At 29.9% G+C, this 23,059-nt stretch overlaps 1 protein-coding gene across 1 annotated transcript in view; it reads left to right on the forward strand.

The window, feature by feature from the left end:
• Window positions 1–18,344, forward strand: part of LOC111625052 (fasciculation and elongation protein zeta-2-like) — a 56,414-nt gene extending 38,070 nt beyond the window's left edge. Inside the window, exons 5-9 of the mRNA XM_023368079.1 lie at window positions 1,391–1,490; window positions 5,941–6,173; window positions 11,496–11,571; window positions 15,736–15,801; window positions 15,874–18,344. Of these exons, the coding sequence (XP_023223847.1) occupies window positions 1,391–1,490; window positions 5,941–6,173; window positions 11,496–11,571; window positions 15,736–15,801; window positions 15,874–15,890 (492 nt within the window). The 3' untranslated portion in view covers window positions 15,891–18,344. The remainder of the gene's footprint in view (window positions 1–1,390; window positions 1,491–5,940; window positions 6,174–11,495; window positions 11,572–15,735; window positions 15,802–15,873) is intronic.
• Window positions 18,345–23,059: the final 4,715 nt, after the last annotated feature.

Consider the following 23,059-nt stretch of genomic DNA (forward strand, 5'->3'; position numbering starts at 1 on the left):
GCATAAATCCTAGTCAAACTAAGATTGACACAGTTTTGCCTTAAGCATTTGCATATAACTTTGCAATATAACATACAAATAACACCTTATCCTTGCCGAGAAAATATTTATTTCATAAAAACAAATGTTTTCAGCCTGATTCACAGGCCATCAACAGGTTGTGAATGAAATTAGAACTAAAGCATTCCAAGTTATAACTTATATAAATTAATTAAATATATAATCATGACTGATGTTTTAGTGAAATTTCATAGTATGGTTCTTTTTAGAAACATATCAGAAAAAATTAAATAAAAAAGTTTAAGTTTCAATTAAAAATATCATCAATAAAAATAATACTTGAACTTGGCACCATATTTAAAAAGATGAGANACATGAAGGATGTTTGAATGCGAGGGATGCAGAAAGTCTTCCCTCTGCATGGAAGTTTATGATTAAAAAATTTACTAAGAACTCCAACTAATTAAATTAGTAATTTTAATTTTATTAGAGATATTGTTAGTAAACAATCTTATATTCTTATTTTATATTTTTCACATGATTAATTTTTGTTTTATTTTAATTTATTTTATTTTATGTTATTCTGTTAGTTATTTAATTTTTTGAATTTTTATTCTATTTTGGAATACTTTAGTTTAATTTCATTCACAACCTGATGATGGCCTGTGAATCAGGCTTAAAATGTTTGTTTTTATGAAATAAATATTTTCTCGGCAAGGATAAGATGTTATTTGTATGTTATGTTTTGTGGTTTGTTGAGTACTTTCTAATATTACTTTGCAATCTCTTAATACATCATATTTATCATATTTTCATATTTTGTCACTACATTATTAGTCAGCTCACTCTATCTTTATTACCGCACAACTCACCGATTCGAGATTACAGGAAGCACCACCATCTTGGAACCATAGGTAACATTAACTAAATTATCAAGTGCATTAAAAACAAATATATTCTAAAGAGAGATCATCTCTATGCTTGAACTTTTTCAAATATAAAATTACAGTGAAAGTTATGATTATTCAAAAATTGATTAAAAAAATAAAATAAAGTAAAATCAGAATAAATTAAACCAGAAAATAAACAAATTAAATCAAATATAACACAGTACTGTATGATGTTAAAAGTAGACTAATAGCCACCTTGCTCCATTACCTTCAACAAATTTCTCTTTATTTTTATCAGAGTTTTTTATTTAGTTTTCATTGTGAATATATTTGGTATTTATGAGATAAATTTCAGATTCAATTTTGAATTGATTTACTACTTTTATTTATATTACTATTGCATTTTAAAAATTACAGTAAATATATATATGTAATAATGTGTTTTTGTTTAATGTATATACAGACACACATAAACAATTAAAGTATTTATTATTTTATAGCAAGAATCACCTTCAGGAGGTTTGACTTGTCTTTCTCCTGAGAAATCTCCAGAAGAAAATAAAATTAGAAGTACCATTATAACTGGATTATGCAAAGAAAGTATGTATCATTTTAAAAATGATTAATTTCAGATATTGAATATCATACATATTACAGATTTAATTCTTTGGTTTTTGCAATAAGCTAATTATGAGGATGCAGATAGCCTGGTGAGTTACTTGAGACAAATGTGACTGCTATGCAAGCGACTGCCATATGAGTTTACACTACTAGCTATAATTGTCAATTATATTTTAGAAGTGCTGCACCAATTCTGCCTCCTGAGTTCTTGCAAAACTGTTTACAATCTCTGAGTATAAACAGTTCTTGCAACTTAGACTTTGTGATAGTACAAGGTGTCCCACTCAGAGATGACCCTTTGAAATTATGAATATCTCTGGAACGTGTAAACAAAAGGTATGCTATAAAAAGTTAAACATATCTTATTTAATGTCAAACAGATCCACATTACAAAAGGTATTGAAAGTGTCCTCCCTCAATGACGCCACACACAATGCAGCACGATGTTTGCAAATGTTTTCTCCAATATATTACTGTCAATGGTAGCAATTTCATGCTGGATATCTTCTTTCAGTTGTCTGATAGTCCTGGGTTTGCTTGCATAATCCTTGCTTTTCAAATGTCCCCATAGAAAGAAATCTGGCAGACTTAAATCAGGCATTTGTGATGGCCACAAACCTATCAAGATGACTATCTCCAAAAAAAACTGGATCTCTTTCATCCTGGCACATTGCCTTGTCCTGTTATAAATAATCTTCCTGAAGTTCATAATTATCCAGTTGGTTCACAAATTCATTGAATATGGACAAATATCACTTGTTATTCACAGTATCTTTAAAGAAAATTGGACCAATGATGCAAGAAAAGGCTGCCCTTGCTCCTCTTTAAGGCATGCAATCAATTTTGTATGAAATAATGAACTCAAAATGTTCATTATTATTTTGAGCATTATTTTATGTTGTTGAATACATTTGTTGCAGGTTATTCACAGTTATAAAGGGCCAGCCCTGAGTGGGACACCCTGTATTATTTGTCAAATGTTGAGTCCTTTTCATTACATTACTTGACATTGCACTGGTAAAACATGTTCATATTGCAACAACATTTTTAATTATAAACAGCAATTACAATAAAAAATAAAGAAGAGAAACTGAGCATGTTGGGTAAGGAATGGATATTAAGAAGGAAAGATTATAAGGGCTTATAGGCTTAATAACATGCTCAATGAACTAAAACTTAGTGTCACAACAGTTTAAAAACTTACTCATATATTTGAAAAATATATAGCCAAAAGCATATATTAAATATAAATATAGCAGAAAAATATAGCCAAATAGATATAAAAACTTCATCTATATCAGTATTCTTTTTTTTATTTTAATTTTCTTCACTTTTTGCATAAATTGGCTCCTTAGGTTAAAAATTTTGTTGCTATCAGTATTAATTTTTGTTGCAATTAATTTTAATATTTCTTGTTTTTATTTTGATTTCTGTAACTTGTAGAATGCACATCTCACAATAATGTGTTTTCTTCTTACAGAGATATTAAATTTTTTCTTCACTGTTTAACTTGCCAAATATTAAAATAAACTGGAAATATTTTGAGAAATCACAGAACTCCAGCTAAATCTATTCAGACAAGCAAGCACATGAGGACTGGTAGTTCTGGCAAGTCGACTTACAAAGCTGAAAACACAAGCAACAGTAGAATTTGACAGCATCTAATTTTGTTGCTAGTCTGAAAACACCCTTAGCTTATTTATTGTTATATCTCATAAACACTTGAAAGGATTTCATTCTTGAAAAATTATTCACCAAAAGTGAAAAAATTAAATAAATCCTAATTCACTAAATTGCTAAAATACATAATAGAAATTTTGAGTAACAAATGATAATTCAGTTCATGTAAGTTAACTTAGTTTATTTGTAAAGTACTAGTTATAATTGTATTAAAAGGTCAATTTTAATACATTTTGTAATACAACATAAAATGTATATGAAGAAAGTAAAAGCATACACTGTATACTGCATATGGACAGAGCCAACTAAGCTGAGTGTCTTTGCTACTTTATAGCTTCCACAGCTATGGTTCTGGCTCAACATTAAGTGTAAATATTTAATCATAAAAATTTAAAAATTGAATTTAAATTACTTAATGAATTATGGGTTTCTAAAATAACTAGTATAGTTTTTTTTTTCAAAATTTAATGAAAAACTCAACAAATTTTTATTTTAAACAGGAATATTTTATAACATTTTTCCTAAAGCTAAACTAATTCTAAAGTCAATTTCATTTTTTTTTTAATTTTAAAATATTTACTTTTGAAAAAGCATTAAAGTAGATATGAAATTTAACATTAAACAAATCAATTCAGACAAATTTTAATTGATATGAATATCTTATATGAAAAAACTGTGATGATGGTACAAAATATTTTTTATTTGTGATCTAATACACTGTGTTCAGAATATTATAAACACAGTAGCCTATATTAAATAGCTATCAATTTCCATTGATAGCTATCTAATATTATCTTCCATTTATTAACTCCTTAAGCCTTGAGCAATTTTTGATATTAATGTAATTAAACATAAAAAATACTTAAAACTGAAAAAAACGAAAGAAATGCATTAATTTTGAAGAAAAAGCTTCAAATTTTATTTTCCTTTGTCTTGCCTTTCTGTGAAATTTGACACTGATGAGTCATTGTTTACATAGCTGGATGACCTTGAGAACAGCTGGAGTCTGATTTCCCGGAACATTCTCATAGAAGTCTCGGGAGGCAATGGGTTTATAGTAGGGTGAATACTAGTTGGCCGTATATTTTTAAATATTTTTAAAAAATTAAAATTTTTATTGTTATTTCTGACCCCCCTGACTTAATTAAACTTATATATAATAAAATCTATTAATTAAAAAAATTAAAAAACTATTGGAGGTTGTTTTTGATATCAGAAAGTAGCTTTAAATAACTTTACCGAAGTAAAATCTGTGCACTACAACTTTAGAACGATTAATTAAATTTGATTTTAAAAAATCCCATTAAAAAACAATTAAGCGTTAATCGCGCGTCCTTTTTTATTAATATTTGAATTAATTGATTAATAATTTAATAATTGATTAAAATCGCGATAAAATTTTTTCGTGCAGGTAAAAATTTTTGAAAAAATTTGGAGACCTAAAAAACATTCCAAAAATTTTAAAAAATTTCAAAAGTGGCCTTAACGACCGAGTTTTTCGTAACGCTATGTAACTTGCCCGAGATATCTCGGGCTTGGGGCTTAAGGGTTATTTAAATTAATTAAATTTTAATAACAAACTCTGAAGGAATAAAAATGGTTATTATTGGTTATCATAATTTTATTCAGTTCAGAGAAATTATAAAATCATCAGTAAATCAATTTTGTTTTTACAAAAATTGCAGCAAAACAATAAATAAATAAAGTGAATATATTTTTCATGTCATACTGAAAGTAGCGTTAGCTATTTCCACAGATTGTTCGGTTATTGATCACTAGATGATCTGCTTTACAAATGAATTTATCAGTTAATTGTTTTAATTTTTGTTTTATGCAGTTAGTGACCTAAAATTAATTAGGTAATGAATTAACTATATTTGCTGACTACTTTGGTTCATCTGTAGTTTCTGAATGGTGCAGTTTATAGCATCTTGGAGTAATGTAAAAGACATGGATTCACACCCTACACAAATTTTCATTATATTTTTTCCTTATTCCATAATAAATCAACATATTTTTACAAAAAATTAAACAAAAAGAAAGTATATTTCTGTCATGCCAGAAATAATCATGGATTAATCCATCTGATCTTCTGGTTCTGATTCTGATTCCATTCCAATAAATTTACTGCTTGTTCATTGTCTTGAACCAAACTTAAATCTAAATTTGTAGATTATTTTTCAGATCATATTTAATTAATTAAAGCCTCATTCTTATGTAGATTAATACTTAGAAATTAATTTTGAATTTAATTAAATAATTTATAAAATTCTGGAAGAAAGAATGACAAAACAGGAATCTTTGCTCTGGATCAATACTTTTGGCAATATAGCCTGTAAAATAATCTAGCGGTTTGATTGTTTGGCTAACAATTTGGATTTTAATTGTATTACATGTAAATTTTTGAAATGTCTATGGGAGATCATTCACAAACTGTATAGTGTTGAAACCATCCAACAAGCTTTTCTGTATTATCAGTGGATATACCTAGAAATATTGTAAATTACATGGCATTTTCTAGCCAAAAAAAAAAAAAAAAAGTTGTCCAAATACAGCATTACTCTGAGTAATGCTGGGTGCTTAGGTTAGTAATAATATATTATAAGAAAACCACCAATTTCATTTTAATTTTATATAAGTAAATTAATTAGCAGTGATTAATGTTTTGCTATAGAGATTTTATATGAAAAATTTTGTAAATTTCAATAAATTATAAATCAGAAAATTATCAAAAATTGTATACTTTCAGAATTGAATGCACTCAATCTGCAAGAATTAAATGAAATTTTGACTGATTTGGAGCAGATGATTCAAGAACATTCTGAAATATTAATACAACAACTTGCTTTACGTGATGAATTAGAATTTGAAAAAGAACTTAAAAACACTTTCATATCTCTTCTACTTAGTATTCAAAATAGGCGACGCCAGTATAATATTGATAAAAAACGAGGACGTCAAGTTTGTAGTGGTGAACCAAAGGTAATCTTTAGAGAATTCTTTTTTATTTTCTCAAATACTCATTTTAAGTATTATACTTTTTATATCATAATTTCATTAATTTTAGAATAATGAAATTGTAACTAATATCAATGAAGAAGAGAGAACTTCTAGTAATTTCCTTTTTAATTTATATAAATTTTGTCATATGATGTTCATTATTTTTGTACAGGAGTTAGATATTATGGAATGATCAACTATGCAGTATGATTCTTAATTATCATCACATGTTCATTAGATATTTAAATCAATAATTGAATGATTAATGATCACTTTTGTTATTAGTTTATTTGTAACACTGGATATTAGAAGGATTTATAGAACCCTATATATCCTTTTTGAATCTTTGCAGATTATTGTGCAGCTTACTTTTTTCAGTCTTTCTGCATAAATGGAATGTTATTACATTTCCTTCAGTAGTTATGATAAAAATTATACATTGCAAGAAAAGAATATATTGTAAGATTTAATTTCAATATACAGAAATTAAGTAACATAAGGATCAATAAGTAATACAATAACTTCCCGATAATTCTATCCGTTTCTTACAAAAATTGAGTCGCGGACACACGTGAATTACAATCAAGACATGAAATACAGATACCGTACAAAAGTTACTACGATCGAAGTCTTCAACGAGTTTCTTTCTCCCCTTGTTCTCGTTGTCCCGATCAGTCCTCGTTCCTTTGTTTTCTCTATACCTCGTACTTCCGTCGATCCACTCTCGAGTCTGTCCTTTCTTCGTCTCTCCTTTTTCGCCGCTCCTGTTCCCTATTTATACTCACCTCTCTCCCCCTGCTGGGCTAATTGCCCCCTTCGGGTCAAACGGACGGTGTACCGGTTTGGCTTACCTTAAACAAAGGCCATTGTCTGATATAGGCACAATATGGCGAACGATCGCCACAATATAATAAAAAATTTAAAGAAAACTTAGTGTTACCTCATTAATCTTAAAAATAATAAGAATGCTGTTCACTTATGCAATGTAACTGTCTGTATATTTGATACACAAATGCAAAAGTTAAAAATAATAATGATATAAAGTTGATAATAAAATAATGAAAAATCATACTTTAACTCTGAGGGACAATGCTGCTTTTGAGATACTCTCTCTGATATGAGAAGGATATATAATTAAAAAAATGTTTTTTATATATTCTTTTCATATCTGATCTAATATTTGATGGAACTTCTTTTTAACTTCATTTTACTGATTTTAATAAAAAAGGAAACTCAAAGAAACATTTATTTTTAGAAATAAAAAACTTTTAATTTAAAAACTGTTTTTGAACTGTGTTGAAGCCTACTTTGGAAACATTTTTAATTAAAGTTTATAAAACTTTTAAAAAATAAAATGTTGCTTTGTGTTTATTTCTATTAAAAGTATTAATTTAGTTGTTTTATATATTTCTTTATAATAATAGAAATTTAAAGAATAAAATTCATAGAATACACAGGAACAATAGATATATCTGAAATTTTCAAATGATCAAAGTTTTGCAATGATTGGTGACATGAGTAACAGCTGAAGAGGCATATAAATGGCCACATCACACAATAGACTGTTGTCTCATGAGACATAAGTAATTGCAGAAGATACAGTAGTCTAGAATATGATAATGTGAAGTATTCTACTATTTGACCACCACTAAATGGAATAAGTTTATCAAATTGAAAAAAGTTGTATTGTCACTGCATGACAATGACAATCATTTCGGCCATAATGTCAACATAGTGCAATGCTGTATATCATAAGGATATGCTGAAGAGGGAGTTATGCATGAAAACAAGAGTAATTTCAGAGTATATGAATTGATAAATCAGGAGTATGGAAGCATGCAACTCCTTTGCTACTGTGAATAAGTTTAGAACTCAATCACAGCATACAGATGGTGGAATTGGAATTGTGTCCATGTAATCAGCTAGGAGATGTTTTTGTGAGGCTGACATGTGAGCTTGGCAATCTGCTAAAAACAGGTAATTAATCTTGTGACACTGGATCCAAAGCTTCTCTTAGTGCAGGACTTGACAACACCCAGACACTTGTGTAGAGACCTGTTTTGTTCACTGATGAATCCTGCATCTACTTAGGTCAGAACAATTGTCAGAGAATGGTTTGGAGATGACAGCACCACCATGCTGAGATCCTCCTCAAGGAATGCATAGTAGCTCAACACTAAGCATGATGTGAGGAGGTATCAAGTATGGTATAGTAAATTTCCAATTTAGCAGGATAATGGAGGGTTTAGAATTTCAAATTCCATGATAAATCTGCAAATTACTTGAAAATAACTATGTGCACAATATGATATGAAAGATGTAGGTCATTACCAATCACAAAGACTTTATGCACTTAAAAACGACAGTACATTAACATAATTAATCAGTTAATGTGATTTTTTATGGTAGCTGAAATTGAAATTTTTTCTTTTAATTTGAAGAAAACCAAGCAATTTAAATTCATGGAAGCCATAAGAGGTTGTAACAATGCCACTTTGATATATATGAGCATTGCAGGAGTGCAAAATAGAATAGAATGTTACAACTTAAGGATTAACTGCAAGAAAACATCAGCTGGTTTTTGATCACATTGTACATACTAAGAAAGTTTTCTTTGACACAGATCCTAATATGGAAAGAAGTGCAGAAACATATATGGAAGCAAGTGGCACTTATCACAAATTGTATGATGAAATGAAAAATGTTAATTCTGTTCAAACAACATTATTTAAATACTTTGGAAAATAGTAGTTATGTAAAGTATATTTATGTATTAAATAAATATTTATACAATTATTTTTTCATTCATTTTAATGATTTTATCCTTTAATACAGGAATAATATATAGTCCTAAAATAAAAATAAATAAATATATATATGTATAATTAAAGATGAAGTCGATACAAATTTTATTGTATTTATAGACTAATTTGTTTAAAACTCAGAATGTGCTTTAAAGAAAAAATTTCAAATTACTGTTTGTTTGCCATTTCACTCAAAGTCAAATTGCTCTTGCTAAAATATGTGCACAGACATCATATATGAGTAACAAATATGAGTATCCAATTTTTGTCAGCTGCAATTAAAAATGAAGTACAATTTTTATCAGTTTGATTTAGGAATGACCCATGACTGCTTTGCCATACTTNACCTATAGCTTTTATTGTCGCCATTATATACGTCTATGTAGAATATTCACTAGAAATTTAAGTATATATATATATTTATTTATTTATTTAAATTTATGTATATTGATAGAATAATTGTAATTATTTCTGTTGTATATTATATTAATTGCTGCATTTGCACATTTATCTTTCCTGTGAATTTCATAACTCTGCTTTTTTTTCTATGGTGTTGTAGTTATATTGTATTGAAGAGTGTAGAAAGATTTTATGCTTGTTATAAATTTGGTTTGCTGCAATGAAAAGCTTTCTTAGGCAATAAAAAAGCAATGAAGCACTTTAGTGAAAATAATACAGTAATAATGTTTATTATCCAATTTTATTAAAACATGAAATCATCTATAAGTGTTAATTTGAATGTTAACAATCTCTGATTGATTTTTGTATTTAAAAATTTCTAAGAAAAATATTACTTTTGAGAAACAATTAAAAAAAACTCTGTATTGAATAATAATTGTGAAATTTTTACTGTCTGTTAGTATTAAATAAGCTTTTAATCTAAAATTAAGAATAACAAGTGCTTTCAACAAATTCAAAATTGTTTTCTTCAGGTAACAAACAATAAAGTATGAATACATTATAACATTCTAATAGAATGATTAATAGCATATTAAACATTTTTTTAAACATTTACAATATGTCAACATTTTCAAACAAGTATAAAATATATTTCAGAAGTGTGTAAAAATTAAACTATTAAGAAAAGGTAAAAAATATAAAGAACACATGTCGTATAGATCATCCATAAGTTGCTATAACATCAGATAAGAAACAATAAAACATACACATATCAACATCACAGAAAATATGAAGAAAGAGAAATATAAATATATAATATATATGAGAATTAACATGTTAAAGCTTTCTACAGGCTGATTCAAACTTCTCCAAGGTCAAGAGATGGTTTATTACAAGCTTTGTATGTTCTTATACACAAAGACTCCCATAAGTAAAGGATTCCATGATCTAAACATGGTTTTATTAGTTTAAGGTTGGCCCATAATGGTATATAATTATTTTGTAAGACAATTTTGGCAAGATCAGTAGTGGCTCTGCAATTATTGATATCATTTTGATGTTCCTGAAGATAGTTTGCTAATTTTTCAGATATGGCCCCTATGTAAAAGATCTTTGGTCCTGGTTTAAGCTTGTAAAGGAATCAAGTATACCCGATTTTTCTAATAATGACTAACAATCTCTATCATTGCATAACATTCTGCACGGGGGACAGTTGCAGTTTAATGGAAAACATTATGCCATGATTTTTGAAGGCACGCACTATACATAATGTAATAGTACCCAAATACAGAATAGCTGGTTGTGCTTATATATCTGTATTGAATATTAAATATATCAGCAATTTAATTGGCTTTGCAAATCTGTAGGGAGGAAATACAGTAAAAACCTCATTAAGTTGAAGTGTAAAAGGTAGAAAAATCCTAACTTTGATTTAAAGTTTCAAGTTAACAAGTTTAATACCCAATTTTCTCAAATTTTTCTATGGCCGTAAATTTCCCATTTCTCATAAATCTGTTCATAGAATAATTACAGAATTGTACACAGTTTATGGTGCTTTTTAGTGCATTATCAAGGCACCACTTGTTTCCAACCAGAATGTCATTAACATACTGAATCAGTAAAAGGATGTTAATGCAAGGTTTGCTGTGTTCAGTATGCAGCCATAATGTTTGTTTATCCTAATTGTCTGTATTCATGTGGAATATATGAGAAAGTGAAGATCACAGACTGATCAAAGAGGAGAGTACAGGGAAAACAGATATGAGTTAAAAGTATCAAGAATTTAACTTCACAAGATTATATTACTTGGAAACCCTGTATACTGTTTGCAGGAATCAGTAGAGATTTTGAGCTAACAAAGTTTCACTTAGTGGGAATGTAACATAATCAAATCCACACACAATGCCATTTTTCATTTTTTTTAGAAAATTAGAAAGAAAGTAAACTGTAAAATTGTTTCCAGCAATCATATAAATTTGGTCTTATTTAATTGGAAATTTTATTATTTAATTGAAAATCTTGTGTTTTATTTTTGAACTTTATTTTATTTGTACAATTAAAAAAGTAAATTTTGTAAAAAATCATTGGTTTATTCTTGCAGTATTTAAATACAGTCATTCCATATGATGCTGAACAAGGATTGCCTGATAATGGAACTCTTCAGATTCTTATTAAAAGTAAGTGCGTTTAACAAACTAATATAAACTAAAGATTTTTTTTTAAACTTAATTTTTTATGATGATAAATTAACATTCACTACATTTAAAGATGATGATTAAAATAAATTTGTTTAATGCAAATTTCTTTTACATCAGATAAAATAATTTGAAACCTTTTTTGGTTGATCTTGAAAATAATTTTCCAGATCTAAAAAGGTCCCATTCAATTCTCCATATACGAGGTCTGTTCAAAAAGTATTGGACCTTTGGTCGGAAAAAATAAATTTATTGATTTTGAGGTACAAAACCCTAATCCCCTTCAAAGTAGTCTCCTTGGTAGTGTATACACTTCTCCCAGCGTTCCTGCCATTGCTGGAAACACTGCTGGAATGCATCTTTTGGAATGGCAATCAGCCAGTCCATCGCATTCCGCATGATGTCTTCTCTCGACTAAAATCGGGTTCCTTTTAGCGGCATTTTCAGCTTGGGAAATAGCCAAAAGTCACACGGAGCCATGTGGGGAGAGTACGGAGCGTGACGAACCGCAGGAGTGTTGTGTTTGGCGACGAAAGCCCGAATCAGATGCGCAGAATGGGCGGATGCGTTATCATGATGGAGCTGCCAAGTTTTGATCGACCACAGATCCGGTTGTTTGCATCGCACAGCATCGGAAAGATGACGAAGGACCTCCTGGTAGTACTCTTTTGCGATGGTTTGGCCTTGTGGTGCGTACTCACGACACACCACCCCACGAGAGTCGAAAAAACTGTCAACATGACCTTGATATTGCTGCGGGCCTGTTGCGCTTTTTTTGACCTCGAGGATCGTCCCCAAAAGCCTGCTGAATCTTGCGAATGGTTTACGCTCGGGTATCACCAAGGTTTTTGGCAAAATTTGATATAATATCACTGCTCACGTTGTTCAGTCATTTTCCAACTTAGTGGAATCCGATGAGAGCTCGCTACATGACCTCACTCGTAGGCCAACTGCCAACAACTGACGCTTCCTGCAGGCGGGAAAAAATTCAAGGCTGTGCATGACTGTCTCCTCCACAACTCCACCGAAAGAGGCCTCCCGCGCATCATTGGTTTACGCGGAAAAAATAAAAGTTCGATACTTTTTGAACAGATCTCGTATTACTTCCTATGTAACTACATTTACAAAATTAATATATCTTCATTATTTTGGAATGAAAGGAGTGCAAGGGATTTTTGACTTGCCATGTATAATCTGTTTTCTAAATAATAAAGTGATTTTTTTATCTATAATCTATCATTCTATTAATTACAATATGAATCCATTAAAACATAATGTTTAATACACTGTAATATGGTTGCTGTCTATTGATTCTTGTATGTAAACGTCTCTTTAATCCAAAACTTGTTCGGTAGACTATCTCACGGCATTTCGGTTAGAAACATCTTTATTTTAAAAATTGGATTTCAAATGCATTTCGGGTTGGTTTACATTCCCACCTTCTTCAGTGCTGTACGAAAAAACAATAATATAATTAGGGCACAACATTATCTATATATTGTGGAAAGAGAAATTTTTACATGACTTAACTGTTTACATACCATACAAAGGAATAAATTTTCTTTATCACAATTATATCATCCATAAACATACATAAAGAAAATTTATTCCTTTGTATGGTATGTAAACGGTTAAGTCATGTAAAAATTTCTCTTTCCACAATATATAGATAATGTTGTGCCCTAATTATATTATTGTTTTTTTCGTACAGCACTAAAGAGGGGTTGGGAATGTAAACTAACCCGAAATGCATTTGAAATCCAATTTTTAAAATAAGGATGTTTCTAACCGAAATGCTGTGAGATAGTCTACCAAACAAGTTTTGGATTAAAGAGACGTTTACATACAATAAAATGTTTAATATCAAGAATGTCTAATAACCTATTACAGTGGTACCTCAGGATACGAATGCCCCAGCATACGAAATTTTCAGGATACGACATGAAATTCGAACATATGTAGAGTATGCCGTAGATAGGAATCCACGGGGCAATAAAACAAAGGACACAGTAAATGACCAACACGTGCTCGGAAACAAAGAAAAGGTTTATTTTACCAGTATAACGACCACTCTCCTCAACGGGTACAGAGACCAGAATAATCCTATAACGGGAGTTCACACGTTTTATATCTCCCGCTCTCCGGAAGTCCGCTTTACCACGTGTCCCACCTTGGACCAATCGGAAAGCTCCTCCCATGCGGTGACATCATAATACACNACTATGAATATGAAATCACCAAAGCTTAATTAATCATATGATAAATTACACATTTACTTCTAATACATTTACATTAATGTTTATTTGGTGTACATTTTTAATAAATTAATGTTAAAAAAATCATTCTAATTTACAATATATAGTTTTTTAAAGCTTTTTTCCACACTGTGTATAGAAATAATCCCAGACAAAAATTTTTGCTGAAGAAAGATTAATTTCTGACAGAGGAAAAATCTGTTATCCTGCTGTATTAATAATGATACAGAAATATTAGAAACAAAAACATACAGTGCTACCTCAGGATACGAAATTAACCCATTCCGAAACTGAGATTGTATCACGAAAATGTCGTAAGGTGAATCATTTTTCCCCATACGATTACATGTAAAACCAAATAATTCATTCCAACATGAAAAACACACTCAAATTAAAGCTACATAGTACATTAAAAAAAAGTAACTATAGTAAGGAAAACACCGAAAAATATGTTTTGTAGTTGTAAATGTATAAATAACCATAATAGAATAATAATTGATTAAAAAAATGTAATTTTATTTGCATTTTACCTTTGAGGATAGATGATGGTGGAGGTGTAAACTGTATATATATATAAAGCAACACTAATTTTTTTTTATCTTTTCTAAGTTATTTTTAAGTTATCGTTACATTATGTTATGTAAGTTAAGTTTTAGTAGCATTTACCTTCTCCAAAAAGCAGTGAATGAAAATTTAAAAAAAATATATATATATATAAAGCAACACTAATTTTTTAAAATCTTTTCTAAGTTATTTTTAAGTTATCATTACATTATGTTATGTAAGTTAAGTTTTAGTAGCATTTACCTTCTCCCTCTCTTCTGCCACCAGTTTACACCTCGACCGTTGTCTATCCTCAAAGGTAAAGTGCAAATAAAACTACATTTTTTTTATCAATTATTATTCTAATACGATTATTTATACATTTACAACTACAAAACGCATTTTTTTCAGTGTTTTCCTTACTATAGTTATTATTATTGTTATTTTTTTTTTATGTATTACTTAGCTTTAATTTGAGTATGTTTTTCGTGTTGGAATGAATTATTTGGTTTTACATGTAATCGTATGGGGAAAAATGATTCACCTTATGACATTTTCATGATAAGATCTCAGTGTCGGAACGGATTAATTTTGTATCCTGAGGTACCACTGTATCTATAGAGTTGCTTGCAATTCATGGTATTAATTTAAAATTTGATATTAGTAGATATTATACGTAAAATTATATACAACTCTTAAATCTGGATGTGTAAACAAACAAACATGTTAAAAATCTAGAATATCCAGCAGCAAAAATGTTTTAATAACTAAACTAACATTTTTGACTGTTTTATTGTTTATTGTTTTATTGGTCATCTTCAAGTTTTAAATACAATCAACAGCCAGTAATTAGAATATAAAATTTTTTAATTACAACCACATGCATTACAGAGGGAATATATGTATCAAAACAAATAAATCTGTGTCTGTGTAAAGGTGGGGAAGATGTGGCATCCATTAGTATACCCAAAAAAAAAGACTTCCAGTCAGCTAAATTGTTTGTATCTTTATAATTGATGATAGTTGCTCTTCTAGTTGCTTTGTAAATCTCTAGATTTCAAGATGTTTAAAATGGGCCATCACCCAAGCTGGATGTAAGATGTGTGCTTCCTTAAGGATGACCTGAATATCATTCTCAAAATAAGGAATGCATTGAGAGAGAAGAAACTTTGTTCTTAAATTTTAATGGCATGAAGTAAAAATAATTATCAGCAAATTAATATAATTTGATGAAGTAAAAATAGACATTAGCTGAATTGTTCAATAATAATAAAATTATTATACTACTACTACTACTACTACTATAAATATATTTTTTAATATTAATAAAAAAATAAATCATTTATAGTTTTGCAAGCTATCAGTGATGATAGTCCTACTGTTCCCACATTGCTAACAGATTATATTTTGAAAGGTATGTATTATTTAATGAAAATTATTTTTCAATTTACTCAATACAATAAATTAAAAACCTACTTGTTTTTAGTGTTGTGTCCTACCTAAGAAGTCATCTGCATCAAATTAAGAACTATCAGATAAAACTTTGATTCATTGCAATAGCACAGTTTAGTTAAGCATAAAACTTGATATTATTTATTAAATCTATATTTAATATAGTAACATAAGTTATTTTATGAAAAATATTGGCAAATGCCAAGATATCAATAAATCAATGCATCAAATATTTGATTACTACAGTATTATTTACTAAAAAAAAAATTGCCAAAATGAATGTGTTACTTGGCATCATTTGTGAATATTTTAAGCACTTGCTAGTGCAATTGTAATGATTTAGGTTACAAACTACCAATTTATACTTTAAAAAAAATATCAATACAAAACACTTAGAGAATTTTGGTAAAGTCATCACAATGAAATTTATACACATCAATCTGATAAATAGTTCCAGGCTTTCAATTGTTTGCTTGGTGTAGTCAATTCTGTGGCATTGCTGTGATTTATTGTTAATGTAAGTTATAGAGAGTGAAAACACTGTGAAGTGTTATTTATAGCTGCTATTGTAGAATGTAAATTAATAGGGCAGAAACACACATATATATATATATAAATAAATATATATATATATATATTATAATGTGGCTCTTCTGTAAATATTAAGTTAATTTTAAGAATTTGCACAGTATATGTGTATATGTAAATGCAAAGTTAAATATTGTTATCAGCTAAAGTATCCAGTTTTATGGAATAAGCTCTATTTTTCCCCCCAGTCTTATGACTCATTTATTGTGCTGATTCCTTTTCATTTTTTATTTCTACTTATTTTTTAAATGGAAATCTTTTTATCACTCTGGAGAAGAATTTAAAAGTTCAACGGGTAATTAATATTTAAAAATTTTAGCTACATGTCTCTACCGTTCCTATCTTGTATTTTGGTAGTCATATAAAATATTTATTATGTGAGGACACCACTTTGTCTTTCTGAAAAGAATATGAATGTTTTTTCTTAAAACTATTGAAAATATCTAATACTCAATTTACATTTGTTATTATACGACTGTTATTTAAAGAGGGAAACAAATATATAACCAAAGATATGGAATTGTGCAATTAAAAGTATTTTATTGTACATTTGAAACATGTACTCATTTTTAACTTTTATTTATTAAATGCTGTGATTTTTTTTATTTTTTATTATAGATGTGTATAATTTTAATATTTTGTTCGGTCTTTTTGTTAATGTATAATATACAAATATATATTTGTAATAATTTATTTATTTAAAAGTTGTAGCTATAAATGGCTGTGGTGATGATTATATTCTTGTGACAAGTTTTTCAAACTTTTTTTGAGAAATAAAAAATAACTTCTATGATGTATTCGAGTTAAATCTTTTATTTTAAAAAATGAATCAAGTAAATTTCTATTTAATGTTTTTTCTTAAATTACTGATATATAATCAGTAATATACTATAGTTAATTTCTTTAAAAAATTTTTAAATCTTAATAAAATATATTCACTTTCAATAAATTAGTAAAATTATAGAAACATACAAGCAAAATGTTTTATTATTATGGTAGTTAATTGTCAATCTACAGATTTGTTTCAAAATAATCAAAAAAAAATCAATAGATTAAGATAGATATTGCCAAATGTTGAATGCATGAGAAGTAATGAAAAAAATTTATAAATTAATGATAATTATAGTATGAATTCTATATATAGGATGTTTCAGAATGCTTGGCCAAATGTTGCAGGCTTATAGAGGGAGAAAAAACTGAATAAAAAAGTTTAGGGGTCACTTTTTGATCTGACTGATTGTGGAATTCTGGGATCACCAAATTACGGCCCACAGGCTGGATCTAGTATGCAAGGTCAGTTCATCTGGCCCACTGTCACACTATACCACAAATAAGCTAAAAGGTAATTATTTATATAGAAATATCATGGATTGTAGATAAACTTATTTTAATATTTCCTACATAATAAGTGTAAGTAAAATTGCCAAAATTGGTCCAATATGATTTTTGCATCTGACAGTAATATAATTTTCAGGAAAATCAGTGAAATAAACAATTCGGGACTTTTTATGACTCTGGATATCAGAATACTTTTTGTGTAAGTACTGTACCAGCAATGAAGTTTCTAAGGAAAGTGATTACGAGCTTGCTGCAGTGATCGTGTTTTTATTGGTAAATAAATATGTTGGTTGTCTATTTTTTATGTATTTGATGTATTGAACAAAATGGTTATGCAGCCCGCACTCGTCATTCTCTGTTATGTGGCCCATTGTAAAAAAAGTTTGGTTGAGCCCAAATGTAATGTATCAGTAAATAAATTTGCTTATTAATTAATCACAATTTCTTTATTAAACAGATAATTTTTTATATTTTTGATATGAAAAAGATTTTTCAAAAAAATTTATTAAATCAAGTTTGTGAACATCATAACAAGTGCTCAAAATGTCCTGAGCATTATTGAAATATTTTAAATTTTGTTAGTCCTTTTGGGTTCTTCTGAATCCACCGAATTTATGTATCCAAAAGCTATGCAATTTGGCATTATTATTTATTTTTTGATTAAAAGAGTTAAGTATCCAAACAGCTGCTATTATATAGCACAAGTAGGGAATTGCCAACAAGACAGGAAGTTCATTGACATGAGTTCATTAACCAATACAAATTGGTCATAAAGAATGCCAATCCCTTACCATACAGGGCCACTAGTCTAAACCAATGGTTCCCAATTAGTGGTATGCGTACCCCTGGGGGTATGCAAAATTCTATGAAGGGATACGCGCGGCAATCTAAAATCGGTCGATTTAAAATTTAAATGCATGAGATGAAGCAATCAAAAAAATAATGGGTGGACCACCAAAAATTCGACAATTTATAACACGATGTCGAATGCACAAATTCGTTTATTTATAACAAAATATTTTCGAAATTTCATCAAAAAAATGCATTGTGACTACCTAAATGAAATTTTTATGCAAGAAACAAAAAGTGCACAATTAACATTATCATCGTGTCAGCGAAGCGGCAATAAAATATTTACTACCATTTTGCAAAACATACCTCTGCGAGAGCGGATTTTCGGCCATGACAAACATGAAAACTAAACATCGTCACCGATTTCAACTCGAAGATGACTTGAGACTGAAGCTGACCAAAAAGCAACCAGATTTTACAAAGTTGTGCAAAGAAAATCGTGCACATTTGTCACATTAAAATTAACCTTATGTTATTTTCATTATTATTACAATTGTATTTTAAAGATAATAAATGTAAAAAAAAACTCATTTTATTTGTGTCATGTGGGTAGTGATAGACAGCTAGTGATATTATTTATCACTAGCTGTCTATCACTACCCACAGCTTCGCCCGCATTATATCGAATTTTCTCATGGGAATAAGATATTTTCTCGCAGTAAAGTGTAGCCTATGTCCATCTCTAACATGTAAGCTATTTCTGTGCCAAATTTTATTAAAACCTGTTTAGCGGATTAGACGTGAAAAGGTAACGGACAGACTGACAGAATTAGCTTCGAATTTATAATAGTATGGATTAATATGAATTTCTGCTATAAGGGATACGCGACTTTGAGCTCTTTCTTGAAGTGGTACGCAGGAAAAACTAATTGGGAACCACTGGTTTAGAACATAAGCAAATCCTGGTGGAGGAAAAGTCTATATTCTGTCTTGAGACTTCATGTTCTGAAGGATTTTCTACTTTCCTTCGATTACGTGAACATTTGGAGAAAGTACTGTACCTGTACAGTACATGGATTTGCCTGTGAAATTGAGAAGCTGGAATTCAAAACTATGAAGGGTAAGTAAATTCTCTTCTAAAATTTTAAAAATGCTGTATTTAATTAATATATCTTAAAATAATTGTTTTCATGAATATTAACAACTCATTCAGTAGTAATTAAAAATATTACGTACTGTATTTGACAGATTTCTACGAATGGAAAGCCACAGATAAGTTGAGAACCAACTAAAGTTAACTGCGTCGTACTCGTGCAGCTCTGGCACACGGGATCATGACTACGCTCAATTCAGAAATTTACTGTACTTACAAAAGGAAAACATTCAATAACAGATTGTGCATATAAAAATGTTGCAAATGCATAATTTTCAATAAATCTTTTTCATAAAGAATACATCTTTCTTATGAATACTGTAGCATTTTTCTTAGCTAACGTTCAAATGAATCATTGCAGATCTGTTAAATCAGGCTACAAAAAGTTCACTAATATTTTACTGACGATGATAATTTGTTGATGGATTTAAACTACCAATTCAAAAGACTTTACTCAAATTACACAAGATACACTTAACTCTTGGTATTTGCTAGGGTTAGGTTTTATAGAATCTCGTGAAAACCAAATAAGGATGTCTATGGAGAAAATTGAGTTCGGTTTTGTGGAACATTTCAAAGATAAATGTTGATTGTGAAATAAAATATTGCAAATTTTCTAATATAAAACGTTTAAATTACAGTATTTCTAAAAAGCAATGAATAATTTTATTAAATAATACAAAAAAAATTCGAGTAAGAGATTGAAAATTCAGCAGGAAAATCTTGAGATTAAAAGAATTAATACACTACAGTCAGAATCATGCTTGTCCATCTTCTTGACGTCACGAAGTAGCGACATCTCGTAGTAAAAAACAGAACTACGGCTACGGAATCGTTCTGTAATTAGACGCCAGTCAAACATGGATTATTTTGTCAAAATAACTTTGAATTAATACAGAGGAATAGTAAAAGTGAAATGATAATGAAATATTTTCATTAGTTGCTACTGTTGCTATGATAATGCCTAAAAGAACTCTCTATACAAAAACGACAACGTTCCATACAACATTTTCAAGCATGGTCTTCTATTTACTACTAGCGACACACCGATATGTATCAATTGGACGTGTAAATAAAAGTTTTAAATCATCGTGAAATAATCTAATATTTAATTATAACATATGGGATTAAATAATATTACATGCTAGAACTGGCTTATTCAATTTTTATGATTAATTTATAAAGTCGCTAAATATAACCATGGTTACTGAGGGCGTGTTTGGAAATTGTAACCGGTGTTACCGGTAACTTTTTTTAAAACTCTTCTCGCCCTCTGGCCGCTAAAAGGGTCTCTTTTAGCAAGCCCATTATGAGTTCGGTCAGGCCCACAATGGGTGCGGCCGGGTGGTGAGGGGTGGCCAGACCACCCCCTGAAAAATTCCTGGGGATTTTTCGACTGTCCGGATATACCAGTAGCGTTTCTAAACGCCGGTAGTTACCAAGGCGTTTAGAAAATGTGATCTAAATAACCAACCGCGTTTAAAAATCACTGTTATGACGTCACCGGTTGTCCTGCGGTATTTATCGAAGTAAGTACAAAACGGCGTTACAGCGGTTCTATTGAATTACAAGATGGCGGACACATTGTATCGTGTGACGAATGTGGCCGTGATTTTAAAAATTAGAGAAAATAAAACAACATTTTATTTCCGCGACACAAAGCAACCAAGATCTCAGAAAGTCATGTCGTCCCAAATTTCAGATGAGGAAGACAGCATGGAAAATAGCAAGCAAATAATACGAAATTATTGATTTTGTAGTATAAACTAAACGAAGATAAATTTTTCTAAGATACTTGTTAAAAAATTCTACAAGTTTTATCTTTTGATGAATTTCTCGAATCATCATAGTCATATGATTCTGAATCGATATTAGAGAGCAATGACTGAATTCATATCATCATCTCTCGACTTTCCGCCATGTTGAACATCACAAAATAACCAGCGTGTTTAAAAACGCGGCCGGAATAATCGGCTATGATCGATGACGTCAGTCACCACTATCGCGGTATTACAGGTTAGAACAGTGTTTCTGAACGGGGGCGATATCGCCCCATGTGGGCGTTTTTCCATGTTCAGGGGGCGATTAGCAACAATTTATATTTTGGGCAGCGAAAAACAATTTTCTGGGAGATATAGTAAAACATTATATTAAGAATAATTAGATATTTTATTCATTACATCGTACAATAATTAAACAAATAATAATATACTAATCACTAGTCTATTCAATGCAGTACGAATTTGGCGTTAGCCTTGTCCCTCGGCATCGGAATTTTGTAGTGAAGGAGGCGATACTACGTAACGGTTTTATTGAAGGGACGATACTACGTTGAAGGGGGCGACGATTCGTTAGAAGTTGAGAAACACTGGGTTAGAATTTTCCTAAATAAACTGGTTGGGGGAGCAGAGCAGATTGCTCACTAGGAGCGATGCGGTTAGAATTCAGACTAAAAGTGGGTCGAGTATATACTATCCCACGACTGCCACCGAATTTTGTGACAGTTATAGTGTTAGTGAAATGTAAACAATATGGCTACGAATCGAAGAAAACGCGTGTGAATATCTTTTAAACTTTATATTAAACTCGATATTGCTCTGTGCCTCAGTGCAAATATAAACAGGGAGATTATTATAATGAACAGAAAATTCTCTTTTACAAGTTTTAGGTAGAAAGAAAATTAAAAAAACATTTATTACCTAATTTACACAGTAGTTAATGTTATTTCAGTTACTCTGTTTCTTCTTCCATTAACAGTTCCGCACAATGTTTATGCTCTTCTTGTCGCTTCTTATACCTTTGGTGGCAAACTCATGGTACTGCAACTCTAATAAGTTCAGGTTCTGGTTCATACAGCGAACAGCTAAGATTTTTCCTACTGATTGCTTGTTTAGCAAGCAACCTGTTCTTTGACGATTCAACAGTTAACCTATTAGTTTGTTTGGTCTTAATGTTGTTAATTTGCGAAAATATTCTCTCGACACTGGCTGAGAAATGTGGAAGAACTGTGAGCTGCGTCATAAATTGAGATAGTAGGGCATATTTACAGTTACCAAACCCATCCTGTATATTGCGCAACAAGAACCAATATTCTGGTATACAGTCGACCCCTGTAACGTGGGTTCCTATAACGGAAATTCCTATAATGTAGCGAAAAAATTGTAGCAATATTCGTATAAAGGAACTCCTAAAACGTCGTCGCCGACTCGTGTCGCGACAAGATTGATAGAATCTGGACCAATAGTGGATGAGCAGCCGAACTACTTTCCTCCGCCCTGCGCCACGCTACGGAAAGTTTAGGCAGCTAAATTGAGTTTGCTATCGTCTGTACAGTATTATATTTAAATTA

The sequence above is a fragment of the Centruroides sculpturatus genome, unplaced genomic scaffold, assembly GCF_000671375.1.
Source record: "Centruroides sculpturatus isolate CEXI.00-Female unplaced genomic scaffold, Cexi_2.0 scaffold40, whole genome shotgun sequence".
Lineage (NCBI taxonomy): Eukaryota > Metazoa > Arthropoda > Arachnida > Scorpiones > Buthidae > Centruroides > Centruroides sculpturatus.